The 24350-nt window shown below is 42.0% G+C and overlaps 1 protein-coding gene across 3 annotated transcripts in view; it reads right to left on the reverse strand.

Annotated features, from left to right (window-relative positions):
- Positions 1 to 21583, reverse strand: part of DNM1L (dynamin 1 like) — a 58374-nt gene extending 36791 nt beyond the window's left edge. For all 3 annotated transcript variants that reach the window (XM_024195629.3, XM_024195628.3, XM_024195631.3), the window contains exons 1-2: positions 21480 to 21583; positions 6016 to 6163 (exon numbers count right to left, since the gene is read on the reverse strand). In XM_024195629.3, coding sequence (XP_024051397.1) covers positions 6016 to 6163; positions 21480 to 21581 — 250 coding nt within the window. In that variant the 5' untranslated portion in view covers positions 21582 to 21583. The remainder of the gene's footprint in view (positions 1 to 6015; positions 6164 to 21479) is intronic.
- Between the last annotated feature and the right edge of the window lie 2767 nt (positions 21584 to 24350).

A 24350-nucleotide genomic window follows, 5' to 3' on the forward strand; every position in this document is an offset into this window, starting at 1 on the left:
GCCCACTCCAAATTGATTCCCGACTGACCGGTAGCTGTCTGGCGTTGCAAGCTTCCACAGGGCTATCGCCACTTGCTTTTCAACTGTGAGGACTGCTCTCATCTTGGTATTCTGGCGCTTCAGAGCAGGGGAAAGCAAGTCACAAAGTTCCAAGAAAGTGCCCTTACGCACGCAAAAGTTTCGCAGCCACTGGGAATCGTCCCACACCTGCAACGCTATGCGGTCCCACCAGTCTGTGCTTGTTTCCCGGGCCCAGAATCGGCGTTCCACGGCTATAACCTGCCCCATTAACAGCATGATCTCCAAAGCGCCGGGGCCCGCGGTTTGATAGAATTCCATGTCCATGTCCTCATCACTCTCGCCGCCGCGCTGCCGTAGCCTACTCCTCGCCGCCTGGTTTTGCAGGTTCTGGTTCAGCATAAACTGCACGATAACGCGCGAGGTGTTTACAATGTTCATGACTGCTGTCTTGAGCTGAGCGGGCTCCATGCTTGCCGTGGTATGGCGTTTGCACTGTTCATCCAGCAAAAAGGCGCGAAACGGTTGTCTGCCGTTGCTTCCCTGGAGAGGGGGGAGGATGTACCCAGAACCACCCACAACAATGTTTTTGGCCCCATCAGGCATTGGGATCTCAACCCAGAATTCCAATGGGTGGAGGAGACTGCGGGAACTATGGGATAGCTATGGGATAGCTACCCACAGTGCAACGCTCCAGAAATCGACGCTAGCCCCGGTACATGGACGCACACCGCCGAATTAATGTGCTTAGTGTGGCCGCATACATTCGACTTTATACAATCTGTTTCCAAAATTCGAATTATATAAATTCGGATTAATCCCGTAGTGTAGACATACCCTAAGAATGCAACATTTAACTTCCCACCCCAAATACTAAAATAGTAAAGGTTACTAAACTGATCCGTCATACATCCTCTTCCCCCATCCCATCCTCCCACAAAACGGATGAAGTTTAATTGTAAAAATGATTCTTAGCTGCAAGGCCAATTTAATAATTAATGGGGGCAGAAATTTCACAGAGCTCTCTCAATTGTTTTCTTTGTCCTGTAATTCAATAGAAAACAACGCAGTGTGCTATTGCCACAAACATGTTATATGACTATCAACAAACAGAACTATTATGAGGTATTTGATCTGATCAAACCAAGAACCTCTCTCAGACCTCAGTGTAAATGAGAGTTATGGAGATTGTGTCTCTGTCAGATATGATGATGTGAAAATACAGTGCTTACTCCCTCACTTCTAATGGAGTAGACTATTCTCTTTTGTTAATATATTTTCTGTATTTTGGGTTAGAAGCTCTTCGGCAGCTTCAAATTCTTTTGTACTGAGTAGCAATCGTATTTACTATCCCTTCATTTCAGGGAAGTGGTATGATTTTATCATGTCGGGGAACGCTCAAAAGTGACTCAAAAAATAGTTGCTCTTTGGTCTGGCACAAAAGAAAAATCAGAAACATTGTCAGTTACATGGTTCTTAGACTTATCCTCCCTACCAGAGTGCTGAGGATCAAACTCAAACACAGTAGGTAGGCTTCTTCAAGAGAAAAATTATATGGGCTCATTCCTCAGGTAAATCACACCGAGTCTTGTCAAAGGCTATCAAAATGAAATTAGCATCACTGGAAAGTAGAGGCTATTTCCAACTGCCTGTACACTTATGTCATGTCAACGTATTTACCTTCAACTTCTTTTTGAAAAACAATCTAGTATTCAGCACAATAATATTAAGATCTGAAAACAAGTACAATAGGTGACAATTTGAAAGTCTCTAAACTACAAAACAAGGGAGGAATTTTCTGGGTAAATATACCTATGCTGAAGATAAATTTCTGTTTATAAAAACATATCATGTATAAAGCCTCACTTTTGGAACCAAGATGTGTATGATTTATATACAAGCTTTAGCGAATAAAGCTGGTGTTAAAATGTTAAGTCAATAACAGCACAACATAAGGAGGCATTCAAATGAAAGCACAAGGAACCACTATGTGTTCTTATGTTTATGAGCATGAAGAGTTCATTAACAGTATATTCAGAATAGTACAGTGCACTAGTGCAGAAACTGAGGACTTCTTGTATAAGATTCAACTAGCAGAAAAATCTCCCCTCACTTAGGGACAATGTGTCATTTTGATGGGCAAATATTAAGTTTATTTTCCTCATTCTAATTCATTAAAATTAGGGGTGCACCATAATATTTTTTGCCCAAGCTAGTAATTTTTATTGACGATTTTGCAAGTTTAGTGTATTTTTTTTAAAAAACGGAAGTAAAAGCAAATATGTCAATTTATTTAATGACCGGATGCTAAAATATGCTTGGGAACAGATTTTCACAAGAGCTCTGAAACAGAAACCAAGTTTACTAGGCTGGAATAACTGGAGCAGCTATAACATTGTGGAGAATATAAAATTCTTCTTTATTATACAATAAATGTCTAGCATTCCTGATTATCCAGCATTCTTGCAAAAATGTCATATGTTGCTATCCAATGCCCTGTCTGGGGATTGTGATATTATGGTAGCTAGCCTATGACATTACCTGGCACTTTAACTGGTAACCAACTTAATCAACTACAGTCAAATGCCACAGGGTTAGTTCCATGAAATGCACTTAAGAGTTAGACGTGTAGAGTTCAGATATGCAACTGTCCTTAGATTTATTTACAAACTGTATTGTATGGCCACCAGATGCAACGACTATACATCAATTTTAGAAATATATACTTTCATCTTATTAGCAAGTGGAATATAATTCTAATTATTTTGAAAATAATCCATTACTTGCACTATTTTTGGAATTTTAAAAATGAACTACCAAGTTGTCCTAGTTCATCTGGCAAAACCTTCACACTACATTTCAAAGCTAAAATGGTTCTTATAATTCTATATATGCACTAGCACAATGATGTCAGCAGGAATATATTTAATTCTGAGAATAACATTTGTTAGGGAACAGTACTAGAGGGCCAATAGATTAAGCATCAAATCCACTCCTCTCCTCTCCCCTCCCTTCCCCCCACTGGTGTTTGTCCTATGTTGTCATTCAGCTTCATATTAATAATCTCGGTTTGGTGACAAAATTACACATACAATTCAAATTCCAGAGGGTATTTACCTGCCAGAATGTTTTTTTTTTTTTTTAAATGTAGGTCAAATTCTGGACTTCATCTCCTTAACAGTGTTTGCTTTATAATATCAACAAAACAGACCCTCTGACAGCAGGCAGCTTTGACATTGTATGAGAAACAACAGACCATGCTGACTCATTTAAGAAAGGCTGCAGTATTACTGACTGTAACTCAGCAGTATATAATTTTGTAAATACTCAAAAAAAAGCAAAACAAGTTATTTTTCTCCAAAAAAGAAAATTCTCTAAATCCCTAAAATTATTATAGGACAACTATGCGTAAGGATACTATATAAGGATAATGTTCATATGGTTATACTTTATTTCATGTCATTTTAGTCCTTGAAGCTGGAATGAAAAAAAGACAAGTCTGATAATCATAATTAGCTACATATAGGTTTATATATAGAGACAGTTGTTTGTGTACTTATATCTAACACACAAATAGGGCCCTACCAAATTCATGGCCATGAAAAATGCGTCACCGACCGTGAAATCTGGTCTCCCCCAGGAAATCTGGTCTTGTGTGTGCTTTTACTCTATACTATACAGATTTCCTGGGGGAGACCTGGGAAACTGGGGGTTCTCACCCAAAAAAGAGTTGCACGGGGGTTGAAGGTTATTGTGTGGGGGGGATGTCACAGTATTGCCACCCTTACTTCTTCGCTGCATTCAGAGTTGGGTGGCCAAAGAGTGGCAGCTGTTGGCTGGGCGCTCAGTTCTGAAGGCAGCACCCTGCCAGCAATACCATACCGTACCATGCCATCTTTACTTCTGCACTGCTGCTGGCAGCGGCTCTGCCTTCAGAGCTAGGTTCCTGGCCAGCAGCCGCCGCTCTCAGGCCACCCAGCTCTGAAGGCAGCGCCGCCGTCAGCAGCAATGCATAAGTAAGGGTATCAGTACCACAACCCCTCCCTCCAATAACCTTGCGACCCCCCCACAATTCCTTTTTTGAGTCAGAACTCCTACAATTACAACACTGTGAAATTTCAGATTTAAATATCTGAAATCATGAAATTTACTATTTTGAAAATCCTATGACCCTGAAACTGACCAAAATGGACCGTGAATTTGATATGGCCATACCCATAAAGAAAGGTATCTATTGAAAAGTGTCTGTGTATTTTGCTTTAGTGTTTGTCCCCACTTCTTAGAGCATCCGTGCAGTTTGTTTGCACCTCAGTAAAAAAATTCTAACTTAGTTGATAGAAGCCATAAAGCTCTGTCCATTCCGATCAGATGAGCCTACCTTACTCTGAAAATTAAAAATGTAGATGTAACACTTGGCACATATGTAGTGGCTTTCATCCAAAGATCTCAATGGGCTTTATACCGTAAATATTTATTTAATTCATCATCCCTGTGCAGTATGTGCCATTATCCCCATTTTACAGTTGAAAAGACTGAAGCCCAAGGTCACAGGAAATTTGTAACAGAGCTGAGAACAGAAGAGATGCCTACAAACTCCTAATACTCTGTCCTGGTCTACAAAACCATCTTTTCTACCCTTAACCTTGCAGACTAGGACAAAAACTAGTAATTATCATGTATCTCATTCTACTATGCACGAGGTGAAAGCAGTTCAAAGGGTACCAAAACATTAGGTGCAAATAAAATGCAAATAATGTGAAATTAAATTTCACGGATACTTTAAAGAAACCAAATGTGTTCTATGGTTCTATTTTAATATTCATATGCCTCTCAGAGCCCATCCTTGTCAAGTAGTTTGTTGTGCTGCATGTTAAAAACTTAACTTTTATACATTGGATTTGTGTTTTCTGTCACTTTCAGCAACAATGGCATTTGGAGCTGGAACACCTTCAAGATTCTCCAGTGTTTAATAGTAATTTTTCAAGTACCAAAAGATACAGAAAGTATATTAACAAAACAAAACAAGTAACAGACTTCTAGAACCTTGATTTAATATTTTCAGGAATCTGTTCTGAACTAAAGGTTTTAAAAAGAGCTTTATTTAAATTCAGGGAAAAGTAACAATTCTAGTATATATATTTAAGTTTATCATACCATCAGAAGTGTGTGTTTTCACTGTCAAATGAAAAGATTTTTTGCTATGACTGATTAATTCTAGTGGTCTCACTCTTACATAGACCAAGAGTATTACTTAATGCAAAGTGAAACTGTTCCAACTCCCAACGGGCAATTGAGGTGACACTCTTGATCTGCTAACGGATAAGAAGGAGTCGCTAAAAGAGACTAAAGCTTTAGACTAGGCAAGATTTAGAATAATCTAAATCATCCTACTTTCATATGGGTTGGAATTTCTCAATACTGCTTAGTAAAATGATATCAATAAGCCACTGGAGGTTCCAATTAAGTTTTAAACTAATAAAGGTTTGTTTTTGTAATCCCCAGCCCATTATTTTTTCCAGTTACGTACATTCTTTAACTCCTCTCCACAGTCATGCACTTGTTGGGGAGGTTTTATTTATCAGCAGGAACAGAGAACCTAAGCAAAAATGCTCTGCACACCCTATGCAATCACTACCAGTCAGATACCGTAATACTCTTTTCTCACAGGTGCTCACTGAATACTAGGGAGAGAACAAAGGTAAGACTAAAAATATGAAACTCAGAAAAGCTATTGAAAGAACCAATTATCCTAATTGTCAGAGCTTTTGCAGCTTCTGTTGTATGGGTAGCATAGGTGGTGACAGTGGCTACGTTTTCTCAACACAATTATATGTATAAAATAAGCCTCAAAGGAATAAGAAAAAAATGTGCAAATACATTTTAAAATTAAAGTTAGTAATTTTTCCCCACAAAAAGGATAAAAATACCACGAGGTATTTCCTTTTAAGGACAACTACATAAACACGAAGATTAAAATCCCAGTTGGATCACTCTTACCATTTTCATCTCCAGATGTTTTCCGACGATCCTCTGGTGAAACATGCACCAGCTGCAGAATAAGGGGTCTCCGGGTGATAATTCCAGTACCTCTTGGGAGCAGATCCCTCCCCACAAGACTTTCCAGCACTGAACTCTTGCCACTGCTCTGAAAATTGAAACACATCCGTGACTTTCTTATATACCTATTATTGCAATGCTGTAATATTAACCTTTTAACATTTTATTTTATTTAAAGGAAAACAAATGCCTCCATAGATTGTATTCATTTATTTCACCAACCTTGAAGTAGGAACTTACTGGGTTTAAGAAAATATTTTGCACTTTTTTAGCACTTTCCATCCAGAGATCTCAAAGCACTTTAAGAACATTAATCTTCACAACAACCTTTTGGAAATAACTGAAAAGTTGTTTCATTATACTTTAACTTCTATAAAGCAACTCTGTATCTTCTGGGGTGACTATTTTGTAACATCTTACAGTAACACTACAATGAGTAACAGTATAGTAGAGAGTTAATTTTCCTGGCTACACCATGATGGAAACATACAAGTGTCACCAAAAAAGATGTTTTGCATTTGGGTACTTATCCTTTCTACATCGATACAGTAAAATCTTTCACATGAAAATGAGTACAGGTCTGTCGCATCTTACGCGCATTTAACATGCGCGATTTCAGCTTTACATGGTCGGCAAAAACAAACCAAAAAAAAACAAAAAAGAGAAAAACAACAATTTTAATACTGTACCTGTAGTGCGGGCGATTCCGCCCGCCATTGAACTCAATGTAATTTTGACTATATGCGGTTTTCGCTTTACACGCTAACCGTGGAACAGAACCCCCGTGTAAGATGAGACAGACCTGTACCCCAAGTAGAATTTTGCATGGCTATTGTACACTTTTTGGCAGGTAACTCCACGGATTGCAAAGGTGATGCATCTTGCCAATAGGACAATCAACCAGCAGCAGCTAACAAAACACAGCAGTTAAATACTTTCACTGAGGCTTGGTCTACACTGGGGGGCGGGGAGGGAAGGGAAGATCAATCTAAGTTACGCAACTTCAGATACGTGAATAACGTAGCTGAAGTCGACATACTTAGAGCTACTTATCGCGGTGTCTTCACTGCGGTAAGTCGACTGCTGACGCTCCCCCGTCGACTCCACCGCTCGCTCCGGTGGAGTACCGGAGTCGACAGGAGAGCACTCGGTGGTCGATTTATCGTGTCGTCACTAGACGCGATAAATCGAACCCTGCTGGATCGATCGCTCCAGAGGTAAGTGTAGACATGCTCTAAGACTGCACAATCCTAAATTCCCTCTGAGTGGCATTTCCCTCTGCAGAACTTGTGTATGAGGTTGGTAGAAGTGTAACGAGATCGGCAATAATATATACATACAGGTTCGAGGAAATACCTTGTTAATCATCTACTAACATTTACTAAGCCTGGGTACATCACCTCAATTCACTACAATTCTGGATTGACAGGTTTGGTTTGGGGAGTTGTTTTGTTTTAATAGAACCATACTACACTATTCAATTTCTCTGTAGTTTGCAGTTGAGGGGTAAGAATAGAGGGCAGGGAGCTAAAAAGGTATTTGGCAATCACTGAATTATTGAGTCCCCAAATTATCACCCACCAACATGGTAGTTATTTAATAATCATTGAGCATATTGACAAGTCTATCTGCTACACAGTAGCTCTATGGAACCCTTTCCACTGGGTTCCAATCCGGGGCCCAATAGTTAGCAGCTAAGTCCTGCTACTCCAAGTGCTAGACGGCTGTTTCGCCTCCCTAGATCACTTCCTACCAAATCCTTTTCCCAATGGATAAAGTAAAAATATGAAATAACTGAAATCAAAAAGTCTCAGACCTTCTGAGAGCTGCAAGTCCCTTCTCTGTGGGTTTGGCAAGGGTGGTACAGCTAGTAGCAGCACCTGCAGTACTCCTTCCCAAGAGATCAGGGTGTAGGTCAGTTCTCCACCTCTACCAGCCAGCTACTGAGCTGTGCTCCCCTTTTAAGTTCCTTCTCCAGCCCACGCATGCTTTGCAGGTGAGGCGGGGCAGGGCTGCCCGGGCCCAAAGTAGCTCCTTACCCCCCTCCTTTCCAGTGCAGGGTTTGTACACTGTCACGGGGGTACTATTTAAATCAAAATAGTAAATAAAATTTGGTAACAATTGTCTTATTCCCAAGATTAACTGCTGCTACCCTTCATTATTTTCAGAGTAGAAAGCGGTTTCTTTAACAATAGTTTAAAGTCAAGAACGGATATGGAGGTCATGAACCTAATCATATCATTGTTTACAAAGGCAGATTAAGGTGTCATAGTGAGAGATGGACACAGTGAAAGGAGGATAAAAGAATGGGATTAAAAAGTGACTTGCTAAGGGGTTAAATTATAAAGTGCAAAGTAGTAACAGATTTGTATTGATGTGATGGGACAAGACAGCCAAATCACTATCTGTCCCACTAAAGGAAACACACACAGCAAGAGAGTATTAAAGAGAATATTTATGGATAAAGCATCTACCTTAGAATGTATCATCTCCTCCTCAAGCATATAGGGCCAAAAGGTTCAGTTGTTACTCAGAATTTCAACAGGAACTTTGCCTAAGCTATAATTTTTTTAAAAAAATAAGAGCTTCGTGCTGTGGGAGAGAGCTATTTTACCAACAAATAGAGAGACTTAAAAACCACACTAAAAGTTACGCTGCTGTCAGATTTGCAAACCACAGCTGGAGTTACATTATGATGAAAAAAAGTCCAAAATAATCACACCTAAATAATCTGAATTGGAATGTGGACCCACTCTGAAAAATAACTACATAAATATGGCACTCATTCCACAGATCTGTTCCCTATATGAATTTTGGATACATCTTCTGACTTGTATATTTTAACTACTTTCTCCCCAAGCAACTCTACAGAGCCAACAGTTAGAAAATAGGACTTGATTCTATCTCTTTTCATCCATCCACAGCCCATGTCTTCACTGCTAAATTGAGTTACAGGCAGCTCTTGGCTTAAGTCCATCCACACACAAAAATCCTTGAGTCTGACGTTGTTTTTAACTCAAGTTGGCTGGCCCACCAGGAGATAATAGAACACAGCTGGAGTTAGCACAACTCATCAGCAGTTCACGTCTACCCCCATTCTGTGTAGCTCCAGTGTTATTTTGCAGTATGGATTCTCTCACTCAAACCAGGCTAACTCAAGAGGAGTTAACTTGAGCATAGATAATTTACATTAACTCTGCGGTAAAGATATAGGGTACACCTACACACGCACAAGTTCTGCTCATATTATTGCCTACAAGTAGCAGTGTGGCTAAGCTGGCATGGATGACAGCTCACACAAGCCGCCTGAGTATTTAGCTGAGGGTCAGAAGGGCCTGTACTCACGCAGCTAGCCCAAAGTGCCACCAATGGCATTTGTAGTAGAAAAAGAGAGCCTGGAGACATAAGACCTGCTGTAAAGCCTAAGGCCCTGCTTATATAAAGCAAAGTTAGCAAGAATCAGGCTATAAGCAAAAGTCAGGCCCTGTTACAAAACATGCCTGCCTGCAGGTTCGCTGTCCGGAACATGAACCTGGCAAGAACACGGCTGGTGTTGCAAAAACACAAACACTCCTAAAAAGTGCTAGCCACTGGACACTTGCATAAACACATTCCAGAAGATCATGCCAGACACCCCCACAGCTCCCAGCCACCGCAGCTGGCAGGGGGGACCCCCACAGCTCCACGCCACCGCCGCTCCCGGTCACCATGGGAGGCAGGGGAATCCGCTGCTCCCGGCCAGCAAAGGGGACCCCCGACTGCTCCCCACCCATCCACCACAGACAGCAGGAGGACCCAGCAAGAGGGACCCCCGGAGCTCCCAGCTGCTGTGGGTGGCAGGGGGGTCCCCCACAGCTTGGAGCCTCCAGCAGAGGGGGACCCTGAAGCTCCCAGCCCCCACACCCCCTGCCCAGGCTACCCATTTTGTGATGGGTATTTTTTAGTAAAAGTCAAGGACAGGTCACAGGCTTCGTGATTTTTTCACTATTGCCCATGACCTGTCTGACTTTTACTAAAAATATCCATGACAAAAACTTAGTCTTAATTACTGTACCTGTAACCATTGAGCCAGGGCATTAGAACTGTGCTTCGTTAACAATAAACCTGGTGGAGCGCCTTCGCCACTGAACCAAGTTTGTGGTCTTCTTGGACAATTCCATCAAAGTCTGCGGTATGGGCTATCTGGCCAGACCCACTGCAGCACGCAGAGAGAACACATGCAGCCAACAACAGACACCACCACTATGGCCATACTGCTATTTTTATGCATTAGCTCAAGCAGCGCTAGTGCACGTACGTCTACCCGAGCTGGGAATCACATCTCCCACTTGCTGTGTAGGTGTACCCATACCATAAGTTCCAACTGCAGGGCCAAATTCTTTCCTAAGTCACACTTGTACAATACAGATGGGTTGCAGTGGTTCAAAAGAATTTCTTCTGCAGAATCATTATTATGAGTGAGACTACATGAGAAGGAATAGCCTCAGGTTTACTCAGATTCCATCATGAGTTTGCAGGACTGAGACTGAAACATTCTCAATCAATAACTAAGAGAATTTTTCACTTGAAGAAACAAACCCTACAATACCAGTTTACAGTCATTTTCAGACAAGAACTGCACCCTCACCTAATTTCACTTCAGACATTAACACTAATGGACTTGTACTAGCTGTAGATATTGTCAAACAACAATTTAAATTTGTTGTTGCTCTTTAAATGTATCATTAGGTCCTTCCAAGATAAAGTTTCTCATTTTAAAAAGGTGTTTCCAGTGAGGGATAAGTTGTCAAATGCAACTATTGAGGAATTTCAAATCCTCAATAAGGATATTGTAAATGCATCATCTTTTGCAGAGTTACACACAACTGCATTCGTGGAAAAAAGTACAGAATTTATGTGTGAGGTAACTTATAGTAGGACCATAGAGCAAAGCAGAGGCAATATAGCCCTGACTTGGCAAAGCAATGACGGCAATATCAGAGTTTCCCCTACAATATGAGATAACGGCAATGAGAACTCGGAAATAGCAAAAGCTTTCACTACAGGACAGAATCATCTCCTCAACATTTTCTTAAAACTAGCTACCAGCCCTGCTTTGAGATTCCAGATAGGATTTGCAAAGCTGCATTCTTTCCTTCTTGCATACAATCACCAACAGTAAAAGTCCAGCTGGCCAAATTATGCTCTCTGTAACACCTGTGTAAATCCAAGGGGTCGGGGCGGTCAGAGGGTGGGGAACAGGGGGGTTGAATGGGGGCAAGGGGTCCCGGGGAGCAGTCAGGAAGGAGGGGGGGTTGGATGGGGCGGTGGGAGGCAGTCAGAGGCAGGGGTTCCAGGGGCGGTCAGGGGCCAGGGAGAAGGGGTGGTTGGATGGGGCAGGTGTTCTGGGGCGGTCAGGGGACAGGGAGAAGGGGTGGTAGGATGGGGCAGAGGTCCCGGGGGGGAGGGAGGGGCGCATCAAGGAACGCGGGGGGTTGGATGGGGCAGGAGTCCCGGGGGGCAGGCCACGACCCCCTCGTGGGGTGAGGAGGGAAACAGTTGTTCAGATTTTGGCAGCTCATCACTGCTCTCAACCCACACCTGGATCCTGCCCCAAAACTTGGATCCTGCCTTGCTCAGCCTGCATGCCCACACGTGGTGCACCTGGCCTGGAGAGGCAGGGACCTAGGTTGTTTCTGGGGCAGGCCCGGTCCTTGCGCTGTGTCAGGGTTGGGTGTAGCCTCACCTCTGAATCTGTGTCCCCGGGGGGTGGGGTGGGGGAGATGCACAGTGATCTCCCACCTCTATGCAGCCAGTGGCCTATGCTCCCCAATGCCATGCTGGAGCCTTCACATTTAACAAATAAAATTTGCAGAATTTTAAAATATTGTGCGCAGAATTTTTATTTTTTTGGCGCAAAATGCCATCAGGAGTAAAAGTAAATATCCTTAAAGCAGGGTGGATTTGATTTAACTCAAACTGATTTAAATCACTAGTCAGGAAGACTTCATTTGATCATGGATTTCTACATAAAAGTAGATTCTTGATGGTTGTTATAACCTTAATACATATTCTTCACAACTCAGAGATAGACGTAGAAGGTATACACTATACATTTTTAAAGTGATTTATTTTGAAAACGTTTCAGATTAGTTTTACAGCTATATCAGGAAATGAATGATTGTTTGATTATTTCATTTATCAAAGGTAACTGAAGCAGATATTTAAGAAGTCATTGGGAGGTGAACTATCTCCAGTTAAACAGGTTAATCATTAGTATTTGGAGGATTTTCTTGCCATGCTGTGTAGGAGCAGGATTTTATAATGTCCCATAAGAATTAACGTATGATTTGCTTTCATCCTGTCAGCCACCCTTTTTGAATAGCAGAAAGGAATGACAGACCAGAACAATCCTTATGACTGATTATGGTCACCCTTTTGTTTTAGGATAAGTTATAATGTCTACTATGGTTTCCTATATGTATTACAAATTAGGCACTCTAAAATATACATTTCTTTGTTTTAAGGTTTAGTAAGTAAGAGACAGGATCTTGTATTGTACCCTATGTTAAGGAGATTAGAGGAATGTTGAGGGCCTGAAGCCCCAATCGGAATTGTTTTAGTTATAAGATTTAGCAAGGCTTGATTTACAATATATGCTGCTAAATATACAATACTGTTGTCTGTATACCTTTGAAGGTTTCTGTAAGAGATTGTTTGTGTGAATGAGGAATGCATGCATGAGGAAAAGATAAGGTGTGAAAGCCATCACAAATGTCCAGATGGTCAAGAAGAAGTGAGAGACTTGGAAAGACCAGAAGACAATCAGAAAACATCCATTGTAGCCAGTGCTAAACATGTTAGCAGCACTGACGACCTTCAGAGGTGAGGCAGGCACCCCCGAAGGCGAGACAACAAATAGGAGATAACGATGGGAAGCCCGACAATAACCATCAAATGATAACACCACTTAAGGACTAATGATTACAGGATGACATTGCAAAATGCATGGACTCAAACGGGAATTTACAACTATAAAGCTGGGGTGTTTTGCCATGGAACGCTGGGTTCAGTCCTGCAAAGCCTCGTAGCATCGGATCGCAACTGACAAGAGCCCAGCTTCACACTAGTGCTCAGTCTAACTGGCCATTAGATTGACTCGAGCTACAATAGACTGGTAACTATAAATATCACTGGCAGGAGTCTGGGTGTGTGTCTATGTGTACGTGCGTGTGACTGAAAAGCACATGCTAACTATTGTAATTGCAATAAATGCTGTGTATTTGCCTTCCTCTATAAAGATCCCGTGTGCTTTGTATGAGCATAACAGCTGTATTAGGAGGAGAACATCACCAGACAGACATTTAAATTGTTTTATTTAACTAAAACAACAACGTTATGTATGCTGGATTTTTTTCTTCAACAGCAAACATATAATATTTTAACAAAACAAGCATATACATTTTTGAATTTAGTTAAACATTCAAGTTTTTTTTTAAATGAGGTTTTTGTTAAAATTGTTTTTAACTAAAATAGTTAAATGAAATATTTAAAAAAAAATTCAATCGACTATGTCAGCCAGGTCAACATGAGAAACTTAAAATATTGGGTTCTGCAGCTAACTCAGTCGTCTTCACCTTCATTTTCCTGTTTGTTCAGAATCTGGAAAAGAAAAACAAGCTTTCCTGCTTTTTCAGGACCCAAACAACTTCTCAATTTGGAATTAATTAGTCCAAAGGAAGAAAATATTCTTTCTACACCGGCAGAAGAAGCTACTGCTGTTAAAAGTGAGATTATCACTTCAACAATCTCTGAGGCCTTGGCTACACTTGCAGCTGTACAGCGCTGTGAGGTAAACCTGTCTTCGTACAGCTGAGTAGGGAAAAGCGCTGCAGTCTGTCCACACTGACAGCTGCCAGCGCAGTGGTGTGGCCACACTTGTAACATTTGCAGCTGTGTTGGGAGCGGTGTATTATGGGCAGCTATCCCAGCATTCATGTGGCTGCAACATGCTTTTCAAAATGGGGGTGGGGGGGTGGATTGTGACAGGGAGTGTGGGGGGAGAGAGAGTGCTTTTTGGAGCATGTCAGCTCTCTATTTTGCAAGTTCCGAACTCCCGGCCCCCTGCTCATTCATTTACTCACTCAAAGCAAGCTGCAAATTGTTTGCTTTTCTCTGTGGTACGAGCTTTGAAACCGGCACTTCCGCATTCCTGCAGCCGGTCACAACAATGGAGAGGATTGGCCACTTGACAAGGTGATTAGTACAGCGCTGCAAGCGTTTACACTCACACCTGTGAGTCGTAGCCACTCCGCTGCAGCTGTTATTCCTCTCGGAGATGTGGAGTACCTGCAGCGGTGTACCCAGGGAGATACAGCGCTGCAAGTGCCCTGCCAGTGTGGACGGGGAGTGAGTTACAGCACTGGGGGAGGCTTTACAGCGCTGTAACTTGCAAGTGTAGCCAAGGCCTGAATCCAAGTGTTTAAGTGACTTCTACCAGTTCACTGGTGTGACTCTCTTTAAAACATCATCAGCAAACATATATTTCTTGAATGGTTCTTATTCCCAAACTGGGTTTCTTTTACGGCCTGCTGCCATTATAGGTTTTCCCTTCTAGGGAAAGAATGGTATGGTAGATCTCAAATCAATGAAGATTACACTCAGAAAGACCTCAAGACTTCTAGAATATGCTGCTCAAAAAGTTTCACTTTTGTTTCTACTACCTGTCCCTCCCTTCTCACATTTATCGCCAGACTTCGTCTCCTTGTCCAGATCTATTCCGCCCCCAAAAATCTTCTATTCATTTAACTTTTTGAAACTTTGCACTTTTAGAGAGAGGTAAGGGATTGACTCTGTGTACACAAATTTGCAGAGGGACAATAGGGTTGAGGTCTATTATTTCTCACCTCTATAGATTATTTATGTACGTATTTAAAAATTTTTTTGCTGTTAACAAGCATGTTATCTCTGGAGACACAAATCCACAGTTTGAGAACTGCAGAACTAAGCATCTCTGATGGTATCTTCTAGACTGAGCACTGAGTCCCATTGGGTAGATAGAAAGATTAACCTAAATAATCTATACAGAAGCTCCTGGAACCCCATAAGATTGGGTCCCTAATCCATGAACTATTGGAACTCATTTACAAAACTTTTCTTAAACATTACATGAATATATTGTCTCATACTATAGAACTAGAATTTATAATCCCTATTCCATGATGAGAAATCTTTGAGCTATAATGTATCTTAATTAAAACTATCTTTAGATCAGATTTTTTTGCTAAAATGCTTTTTGAGGAAAAAACCTATTTAAATCAACAAATCCGATTTAAATAAAAAAATCCTTTATTTATTTTTTTAAAAAATTGATTTTTATCCACCCTGCCTTAAAGCCAATTATAAGAAGCTCTCAAGCACCATTTTTCTCTCTTGCCTATCCATAAATTTTTATCATTATTAATGGAAATATCTTTTCATTCATTTGTGGGGAAATTGATGTTTACTGACTTTTACCAATCAAAATCTAATCCTTCTAAGTCTATCTATACTCAGCTCTGCCCACACGCTCAAAGTAGCTGGATGTATCCACTAAACTGATCAGCAGGAAAACAGTCAACACTGTAATTGGTTTCAATGTTAAAATCCTTTAGATGAAGGGGACACAGTTCATGCTTCTGTACAACTATCCTTTCATTCATCCATCTGCAGACTCAGTGTGAGACAATGAGGCACTGATCACATTCTGAAGGTTTTCTTCACAAACCTAAAGGCCCTAAAAAAATTCTGCAGAAACTAATGATGGGGCCAGAGATGCACCACTACAGCATACCATCAAGTACTGCTCAATCTGACCTACATCAGAAGTAGATTACACAGTATCTTGAAAGTGTAAACAGCTAATTAATGTCAATTTCACATCACTGCTCCTGCTCAAAGCAGGCACCAGAACAGCCAGGGTATGAACCGTGGGGAGGACACACTTGAGAGGAAGAAAGACAATTACACACAAAACCAGACACCGTGAACAGCAGATAAAAACCAACAGGTCTGGGAGGAGTTGGGGAGACAAATGCACACCCCTTGTCAGTTGTTGTCTGGATTATGCATTTGCAGTTCTATCCCATCAGTGGCCAGCCACTGGTGTAGATGCACAGGTGCAAACCCCTTCTACGGACATGAAAACTGGAGCTTTCCCAAGTGGAGCATACCCCTGTTTGAAACCTGGGTAAACGACACTGGTGCAAATTGCAGCTTGCCCTATCTAAAGCAGGGGTTTACACCAATACATCGCAAGCACACCATTGTTTTACAATTGAGAGCTGAAATTGGGACAAATCCCCAGTCGAGACAAGGCCGTAGCAGCTAAGCAGGAGAACTCAAATTTAACAAACTAAACCAGGGCTAGCACAAGTACCAACTCTCCAGGAGGATATCCTGATATAACATCTGGTACACTTGCCCCTGAATCCCAGTAGTTGAGAGTGTACACCTGGCTTCACAAACATTTTTTCCCAAACAGTATCTTGCTGTGAGAATTATAATCTTAACTTTATCTAACAGAATACAGTGGATGTGCAGGATAGCTATTATGCAGAACCTGACATACCACATTATGACATTCAGAGTGGTTCTATCATTGGGGTACCAAGGACACGACATCCACTCAGCAAGATTAGAAAATTAATAGAAATAAAAGAAATTTAAGGCAATCCCAAATCTGAGCGACACTCACAGCCATTAATAGAATAAAACAGCTGTTGTCTTTGAAAGATCCATGCAGGAAGGCTGTACGTTAAATACTGGGAAGAACACTTAGGCACTTGCCAATAGGAAGCCCCAAAATAGCAGTGAAACAATAGTGAATAAGTCAGAAGACAAACATAAGTGAGAGGCAATTTCAGAAGTGCTACTAATGAGCACATGTGCAGCTAAGTATTACAATACCTCACCTGAAATACTGTCCCAAAGTCATGCCTGGGATGCACAGGTAAAATCACAATTTTACACATAGTATGGGTTGACTCATAACTCATTTCTGTAATGGTATAATGGTATTTACTACTAAGCTAGTCATTATTTAAATCAATGGGAGAGGCAATGTTTTCTAGGAACCCCGTGCAGAAGGCAAACAATAACCTGGAGGAGTAAAGTTACCTAATTCATAGCCATTTGGATTAATGCCTTCTTGCGATGCCCAAATCTGATAATATTCTCATTCTCCATAATGAGCCACGTGTTTTGACCTCTTCTTGAACCCAGACCTGATTTTGTAGTGTAGGCAATTAACCACAGCAATAACTATCACACATTTATTTTGTATGTATATACATTCAAATAGACTCATTGTTTTGGGAATGATCAATATCGCTCCTTTCTTTTTATTGTAGTGTTTTGTGCTATTAGGTTGAAGCCATTCCATAATGCTTTGTAAGTAACAAGTCTTAACCACAGAGCAAAGTACAGGTATAAGATGAAGACATCAGAGTGGTTGGATGCTATTGCACTATTGTATTGTGTGTGTTGCTTAGACAGTATTCCCAGCCTGTGCCTTTTCATGAAATTTGATAATGCAGAAAGCTAACATCTAAAACCAAAGGAGAAATAAAAGCACATACTCACCACTAGGAATGACAGAATAACCAGAATTAGTGACACAAGATTAGTGTAACGGGAAGGGTTCAAAGGGCAGAAACCAGTAATAACAACTCTCAACTCCTTTTGCTAAGGCTGGCAAGAATGCTAGCAAAATATCTATACTATGACACAGAATTGCTGCTCTACGCAATACCTAGAGAGAACTGGAAAATGAACAATTCTCACACTGTTTGGAGTAACACAGAACATGACTAGAGGAGCAGAGGCATCTGAATAATAGTGCCCAAAGCCCAGTTAGGAAATATTTTATAATGAGGACTAAAATGTGTTTACAGAGAGAAAAAATAGGAAAAAATAGGACACTGAAGTTCAGCAGAGCATGTTTTCAAGGAATGCAGGAAATATTGAATCACAAAGCAATGGAGGAAAGGAGCACACTGGGGAAATAGAAAGCGTTCAAAGATAAATTAAGTGCATGCCCGCAGGATATGGGCAATTTCTAGCTAAAAATACTGTAGGAATGAAAAGAATCCACACAGCATGCACAAAAACACAAAATATATCATGGATAAGAGAAAGGCATAAGCAAGGTATGAAATATTATATACAGAGAAAGAGTGGAAACATTATAATATAGAGGGAGAACAAAAGTGATGAGTGTGAAATTAAAATTACAGAAGATTAAAACAATATTCCTCTCCAAGTAGAATATATATAAAAAAATATGGCCATTTAAGGAGAGAAACAGACAGAAGGAAAGAATGAGAACAATTCACTGACAGGAGAGAGAGAGAGAAATTCTCTTTCATTTGACTGTGTCCATTTTCCACAAAGAATGAGTCAGGTGAAGAATACAGAAACAGATTTGAAAAGTCAAAAAGAAGAAAGGCAAAATATTTTTTAAAATCTTCAGATGCCAGCAAACTACTAGGAAATTAGACATCTTAGAAGAACTCCAGGACCATATGGCATTTAACCACAAAATTCTGAAGTAATTGGCCTACACAGAGAATCTTAAGAAGGTTCATTTCAAAATTTACTTAAAATAAGATAATAAAGTTAATGTACCAATTTAAGAAGAAATTTGAGGAGTCTCCAGAAATCTGTAGAACCATAAACCAACTTTAATAAAGGAACACAACAAGAACACACCCAGAAGGCTATAATTTCACTGAGGGCAGACAACACAGATTCACATCACATCAATCAAGGCTAACAAATATAGTCATTTTTACTTTTAAAATATTAGGAAGGATGCAATTTATCTGGACTTTACAAAGCCCTTTAATACAGTGTCATGAGACCCCCATCTACAAGGTAAGGAGGATAATTATGAAATTATTGAATACAGAGCTGTTATTAATATAAAAACAGAATATTTATAAGAATGGACTATTCAAATTACATATATTGTAAGGAAGACCATTATTTGCTCTATGCATTTATGAATGGTAAACAAGGAGAAAGTTGTTAATTCTTTGTGATTCTTGCCCCCAAACTTCCATGTCAATAAATTGCACAAAGTTAGGCAAGGAAAGTTTCAAACAGAGGGTCCGGTGGAAGAATGCCACAATTACACCTGTTTTGGGAAGTGAATTACCCTGTAATATACTGTAACTATTGTTTTACAATTCCTTTACATTAAGAATAATGATATCAGTGGAAGAGATTAAATGTTTTCAGAGGATAATGGTGTCTTTTCTGCTACAAAAATAGTAAGGCACTTAATCATAAATGCAAAATAGACTTTTTCCCTAAGAGTAGGAAATATACCCTTGACAGTGTTCTATTACAAGTATTTTACGTCTGTTAGAATAATTATACATCAGTCATTTAGTATATCTGATGAATGTTGGTAAAATAAAATGACAGCTGATTCCTCTACTTCTCTTGACCACTACACTCTAATTGGCTTAGAGAGCCAACCTATTATGTGCTTCAGCAATGCAGCTGCTTTTGTAGTACAAGTATTTCAAAGTTAAAAATTCTCTTGAATAAATCATTTTCTGAGTGACTGATATTCTATTATTTCCCATTCGCCCCATATATAAATATAACTAATCCTCAGGTATCCAGAAATTGTGTTGGATTTGGTATAACTTACAAAAAGAGACACATCAATCCTAAAAATTAAGCAAATGTTTTCTTCCAAAAATTTTAACAAAGGGTACTACTTCTACACAGAAATAGGATGTTGCAGTAATGAATCTCAGAGCCCAGATCAATGGGCTCATGATATGACACTAAAAATAGCTGTGTAGACATTAGGACTTGGGCTGGAGCTCCGGCTCTGAAGCCTAGGAAGGTGAGTAGGCTTCAAAGCCAGAGATCCAGCCTGAATCTGTAGAGACAGGCTCAGACTCCTGCTTGCTATGGAGATGTACCAATCCTGCAGCAGGATCCATGTGACCAGACTGATGTACCTGCAGAAAGCTCCACTGAATTCAATGGGAACTCTAGTCTGTCCACGTAGATCCACCTGCAGAAGTGCAGCCAAAATATATAGGTTCTGCCTAATTTCCATGAGTTGCTATTGCCATAGGGATACGATCAATTTAAGTAGTTACGGTAAACGTTTTTTTACCTACAAGAACAACACTGCCTTACGCTACAACAAATGAAAGAATTTTAAAAATCTAATTTAGTTGGTAACAACTTATGCGCTTTACTTTCTGCATTTCTCCAAGTGTAGACAACGGGGGGAGGGGGAGAAATGCAGTTCTACTACTTTTAATTCGTTTCACTTTCAGTGTCCTAGTGCTCAATGTTGGGGTTTCAAACCCTGCACAGGAACTTTCTCTAAGAACTATTTTCAGTCTGATAGGTAAACTCTTATTAATAGTCTATGATTTTATAACTTGGTTTTAAAAAAAATTAAGGGTCACATTTAAGTTGATAGCATCCCTGTAGTAATCATAGAATATCAGGGTTGGAAGGGACCTCAGGAAGTCATCTAGTCCAACCCCCTGCTCAAAGCAAGACCAACCAATCCCCAGACAAAATTTTTTTTACCCCAGTTCCCTAAATGGCCCCCCTCAAGGATTGAACTCACAACCCTGGGTTTAGCAGGCCAATGCTCAAACCACTGAGCTATCCTTCCCCCTTTAAACAACCATATGGTATCAATTTGGTTTTTAAAACATACTAGCACTGCTAGATTAAACCAATAATTTGTTGCAATTATTTGGAGCCAACACAGGATTGTGGGTTTTAAACAGGTGCACCAAATTGCCATTTAACACACATCAATCCAAGTAACTGCCAGCGATGTTAAATGACTGTACATGAGAGCAGAGGGCCAGTGTCACAAAGATGCGGTGTTAGGAGTTACCTTACCAGCCCCATCTTACTACACCCCCTTTCCAACGTTATGCAGCCCAAGCACCAGGAAGGTCAAGCCCAGAATAAAACGGGGGCCCAAGACGGCAAGATGCTGGAGTGGGCAGCGCGGTCACCTTCAGCGGGACAGGGGCATTTGGAGCCGGTCACTTCACCCCTCCCCCTCGCTCGGGCCCCCAGCCGAAGAGGGAACAACCCTCCCCCGCCTGCCGGGGCTGAGGCAATCAGCCACTGACGGGCGCTGGGCGCAGCAATGCGGGACACCCGCTGAAGGGCGCCAGCGGCTCACGCCGGCTGCTCTCCCCGGGGCCGCCCCGCAGAGCCCTCGGGCGCCAGGCAGGAGCGGGCTCGGGGCCCGGCCCCGCGCGAACCCAGCTCCCCTCCCAGGCCCGCGTCCCCCGGTGCCCTTCACAGAGGGGCGGCTGCCGCCCCGCTCCCTGGGCGCCTCCATCCCGCCCCCGGGCCCGCAGCGCCCCCGCCTCGCTCACCTGCGTCCCCACCACCACGATCTGCGGCAGCTGGATGATGTCGGCCCCCACGGCGTTGAACACGTCCTGCAGCTTGTTGATCACCGGGATCAGCGCCTCCATGGCGGGGACGCGGCGGCGATGAATGGACCCGGCAACCAACGGTTCTACCTCCCGCCCAGGCCACTACCCACCATGGGCGCCGGCCCAGCGCGCAGCCCGGCCCCAGCAGGCTGTGCGCGCGCCCCCGCCCCCGGGGCGGTGGCAGTAGCCGCAAGGCCCGACGGGAGTTGTAGTGCCAGGCGCCCCGCAGCGCCCTCTAGTGGCTCCCGGAGGCAGCGGCAGGCTGAAGTGGCGCAGGCTAGCAGGCCTCGCTCCTGGACGAGGGGGAAATGGTGCAGCGAAAGCCACAGTCCTCCAGCCCACCCCCGAGTAAGCAAACCACAGCCCTGAATTGTCATTAATTATTGTGCCTAATAGAACAACAGATCCTGTACTACAGAGGTGCTGCAAGTGGGGATGCTACTGCACTCCTTGGCTTGAAGTAGTAGTAACAGCCCCAATACAGGGTTTCTGCCCTCAGCACCCCTACTATAAAAATTGTGCCAGTACCACTGCCGTACTAATACCAAAGTCCCTGCACTAGGTAACCACAGAATAACCAAACCACCAGGCCTTCCCCAGCTGTACAGTATTTATTTACTACCCCCAGGTTTACATAGCACCTTCCCCGCTCCCTCCATAAAAGGCTTCTCACACTACTCACAAAGTTCCCCCTTTGCCCTGCCAAGACGCAGATGCAGAGATTAATGGGGGGTGAGGGGGACACAGGAGAGACCCTCAAAAAGTATTCCTCAAAATGCTGCGGGACTCCTGCCTTGCACATGTGCAAGTTAACTCTGTCTTTCACCTCAGTTGCATGCATTTTTATTTCTATTGTAAGTAAAATTTTCAGCAGTCAGTGTGAGGAGATGGCAAATTAGCATAGGACACAACCTGGGGACTGATAAGCGCCAACCCTCGCACTCAGATACGCTGGAGAAATATGTCTCTGAAATGCATTCATGGGAGACAACCTGGTTGTTGTAAAAGCACAAGTTCCCTGTCTATGCTATAATTTCCATTGCTTCCACTGATGCAGCTGCACAGGTGTTGAATTACAATTCTGAAGTTTGCTAGAGCTCTGTTAACACAAGCAATTAAAAATGAGTGCATCAGCGTTACCTCCTAAGCAACTTGTCTGAGGGCAAATTGGTGCACTTCCTCAGTGACGTTAACCCTGCAAGGTCATCCAAACAGGAGAAAAGGGTAGCCAAAGGGATATGAAAATACCATAAATGGACAGAAACATAATTAATAGCATTAATTTTCATAACTTGCCACATTTAATAAAGTGGAGATGAGCCCAAACCCCAACATTCAGATCCAGATCCAAAACTTCACCAAAGCAGAAGTAAAGCTGATCTAGTGTTTCAGCTCACATCCGTTTTACCAGGAATCATGAGGGCAATTGCACATGCAGAGCAGGGGGATGATGTGGAGAGGACCTCAATGAGAGTCTTCTACTTTTATCCTCCTGTACTGGGCTTTCATTGGGGGTTGGATTAGAAATGGGATGTTGATCTTCTGTTGTAACTTATAGTAATTGAGAATGGGGTATTTGCAGAGTTTAGCTTCTGGCAGCACTAACAGAGGAGTCCTATATTCCTCAAAACGTGAGTGTTTATGGGAACCCACCAAGGGCTGTGGAGGCTGATGCCAGGAACATCTAGTGCCTTGCCTCCACACTCATGGCACACAGTGAACGCTACCACACATCTAGAGGACTGGTGTACCATCAGCACTCACAGCGACACCCTGCAATTGAGTCCGTTACATAACCTATTCTCCCCTAAGAGATGTCTCCCTTTACTTGCAGTTATCTTCTTGGCTTCAGGGAAGAGCAGCAGGTCATTCCCTCACTCTCCAGCAAGTAGTATAAGGGCCCTACCGTCAATCAAACCCTAACCCCGCCCCTTGACCCCTTAAACCCCGCCCCATGACCCCTTGGTCCCTCCCACCTGTCACCGGAAGTCCCGCCCCATGGGGGTATTACTTCCGGGGTCAAGGTGCCACCTGACCGGAAGCAAGGTGTGTCATGTGACCCCTCTAAGAACTCCCCCCACCACCCTCTACCAATCAGGAGGGGTTTCATCCCGATAGGACCGCCCCGAGAGGAGATTTTGACCAATCAGGGGGACTTCCGGGGCGGGGGTGACCCGTCCGGAAGTGGGTCGTGTGACCCCTCTAAGAACTCCCCCCACCACCCTCTACCAATCAGGAGGGGTTTTGTGCCAAAAGGACCTGATTAAATTAACCTGTTAGCAACTATGTTGAAGTTTTGTTTGAAACAATGGGCTAAGAGGGTATAAAAACCTCAGGTATGCAGCAGTTTGTCCTTTTTCAACAGAAAACTTTCTTGGATAGCTGCTGGACTGCAAAAAGAGGTAAGACTTGCTGTCTTTAACTCTGAAACTATATATTATATAAGGCCACTCTTTGCCCCTGCTGTCTTAGTAAATAATGGTGCCTATGTTTATTGCAGTGTGATCTGTTAGCATGGAACCAGTAACTTTAAACTGCATTTCACCACCAGGCCAAGGTTAAAAAAAAAAACCATTTTAACTATAGTTGTGCTTAATACTGTTGAATTAAAAAAAAAAAAGTATTACACAGGCTGCATAGGGATTTGGTGGTAATACTAACTAACATTTTTGCTTGTTCTTGAACCTGAAGGCTCAAGCACACATGAGGGGGAACAGAACAACCATGTGCCTGCAACACTTTATCCCATAGTGAAAGGTAACTTTTTTTTTTTTTTTTTTTTTTTTTTTTTTTTTTTTTTTTTTTTTT

Source organism: Terrapene carolina, unplaced genomic scaffold, assembly GCF_002925995.2.
Source record: "Terrapene carolina triunguis isolate 2854851 unplaced genomic scaffold, T_m_triunguis-2.0 Scaffold247, whole genome shotgun sequence".
Lineage (NCBI taxonomy): Eukaryota > Metazoa > Chordata > Testudines > Emydidae > Terrapene > Terrapene triunguis.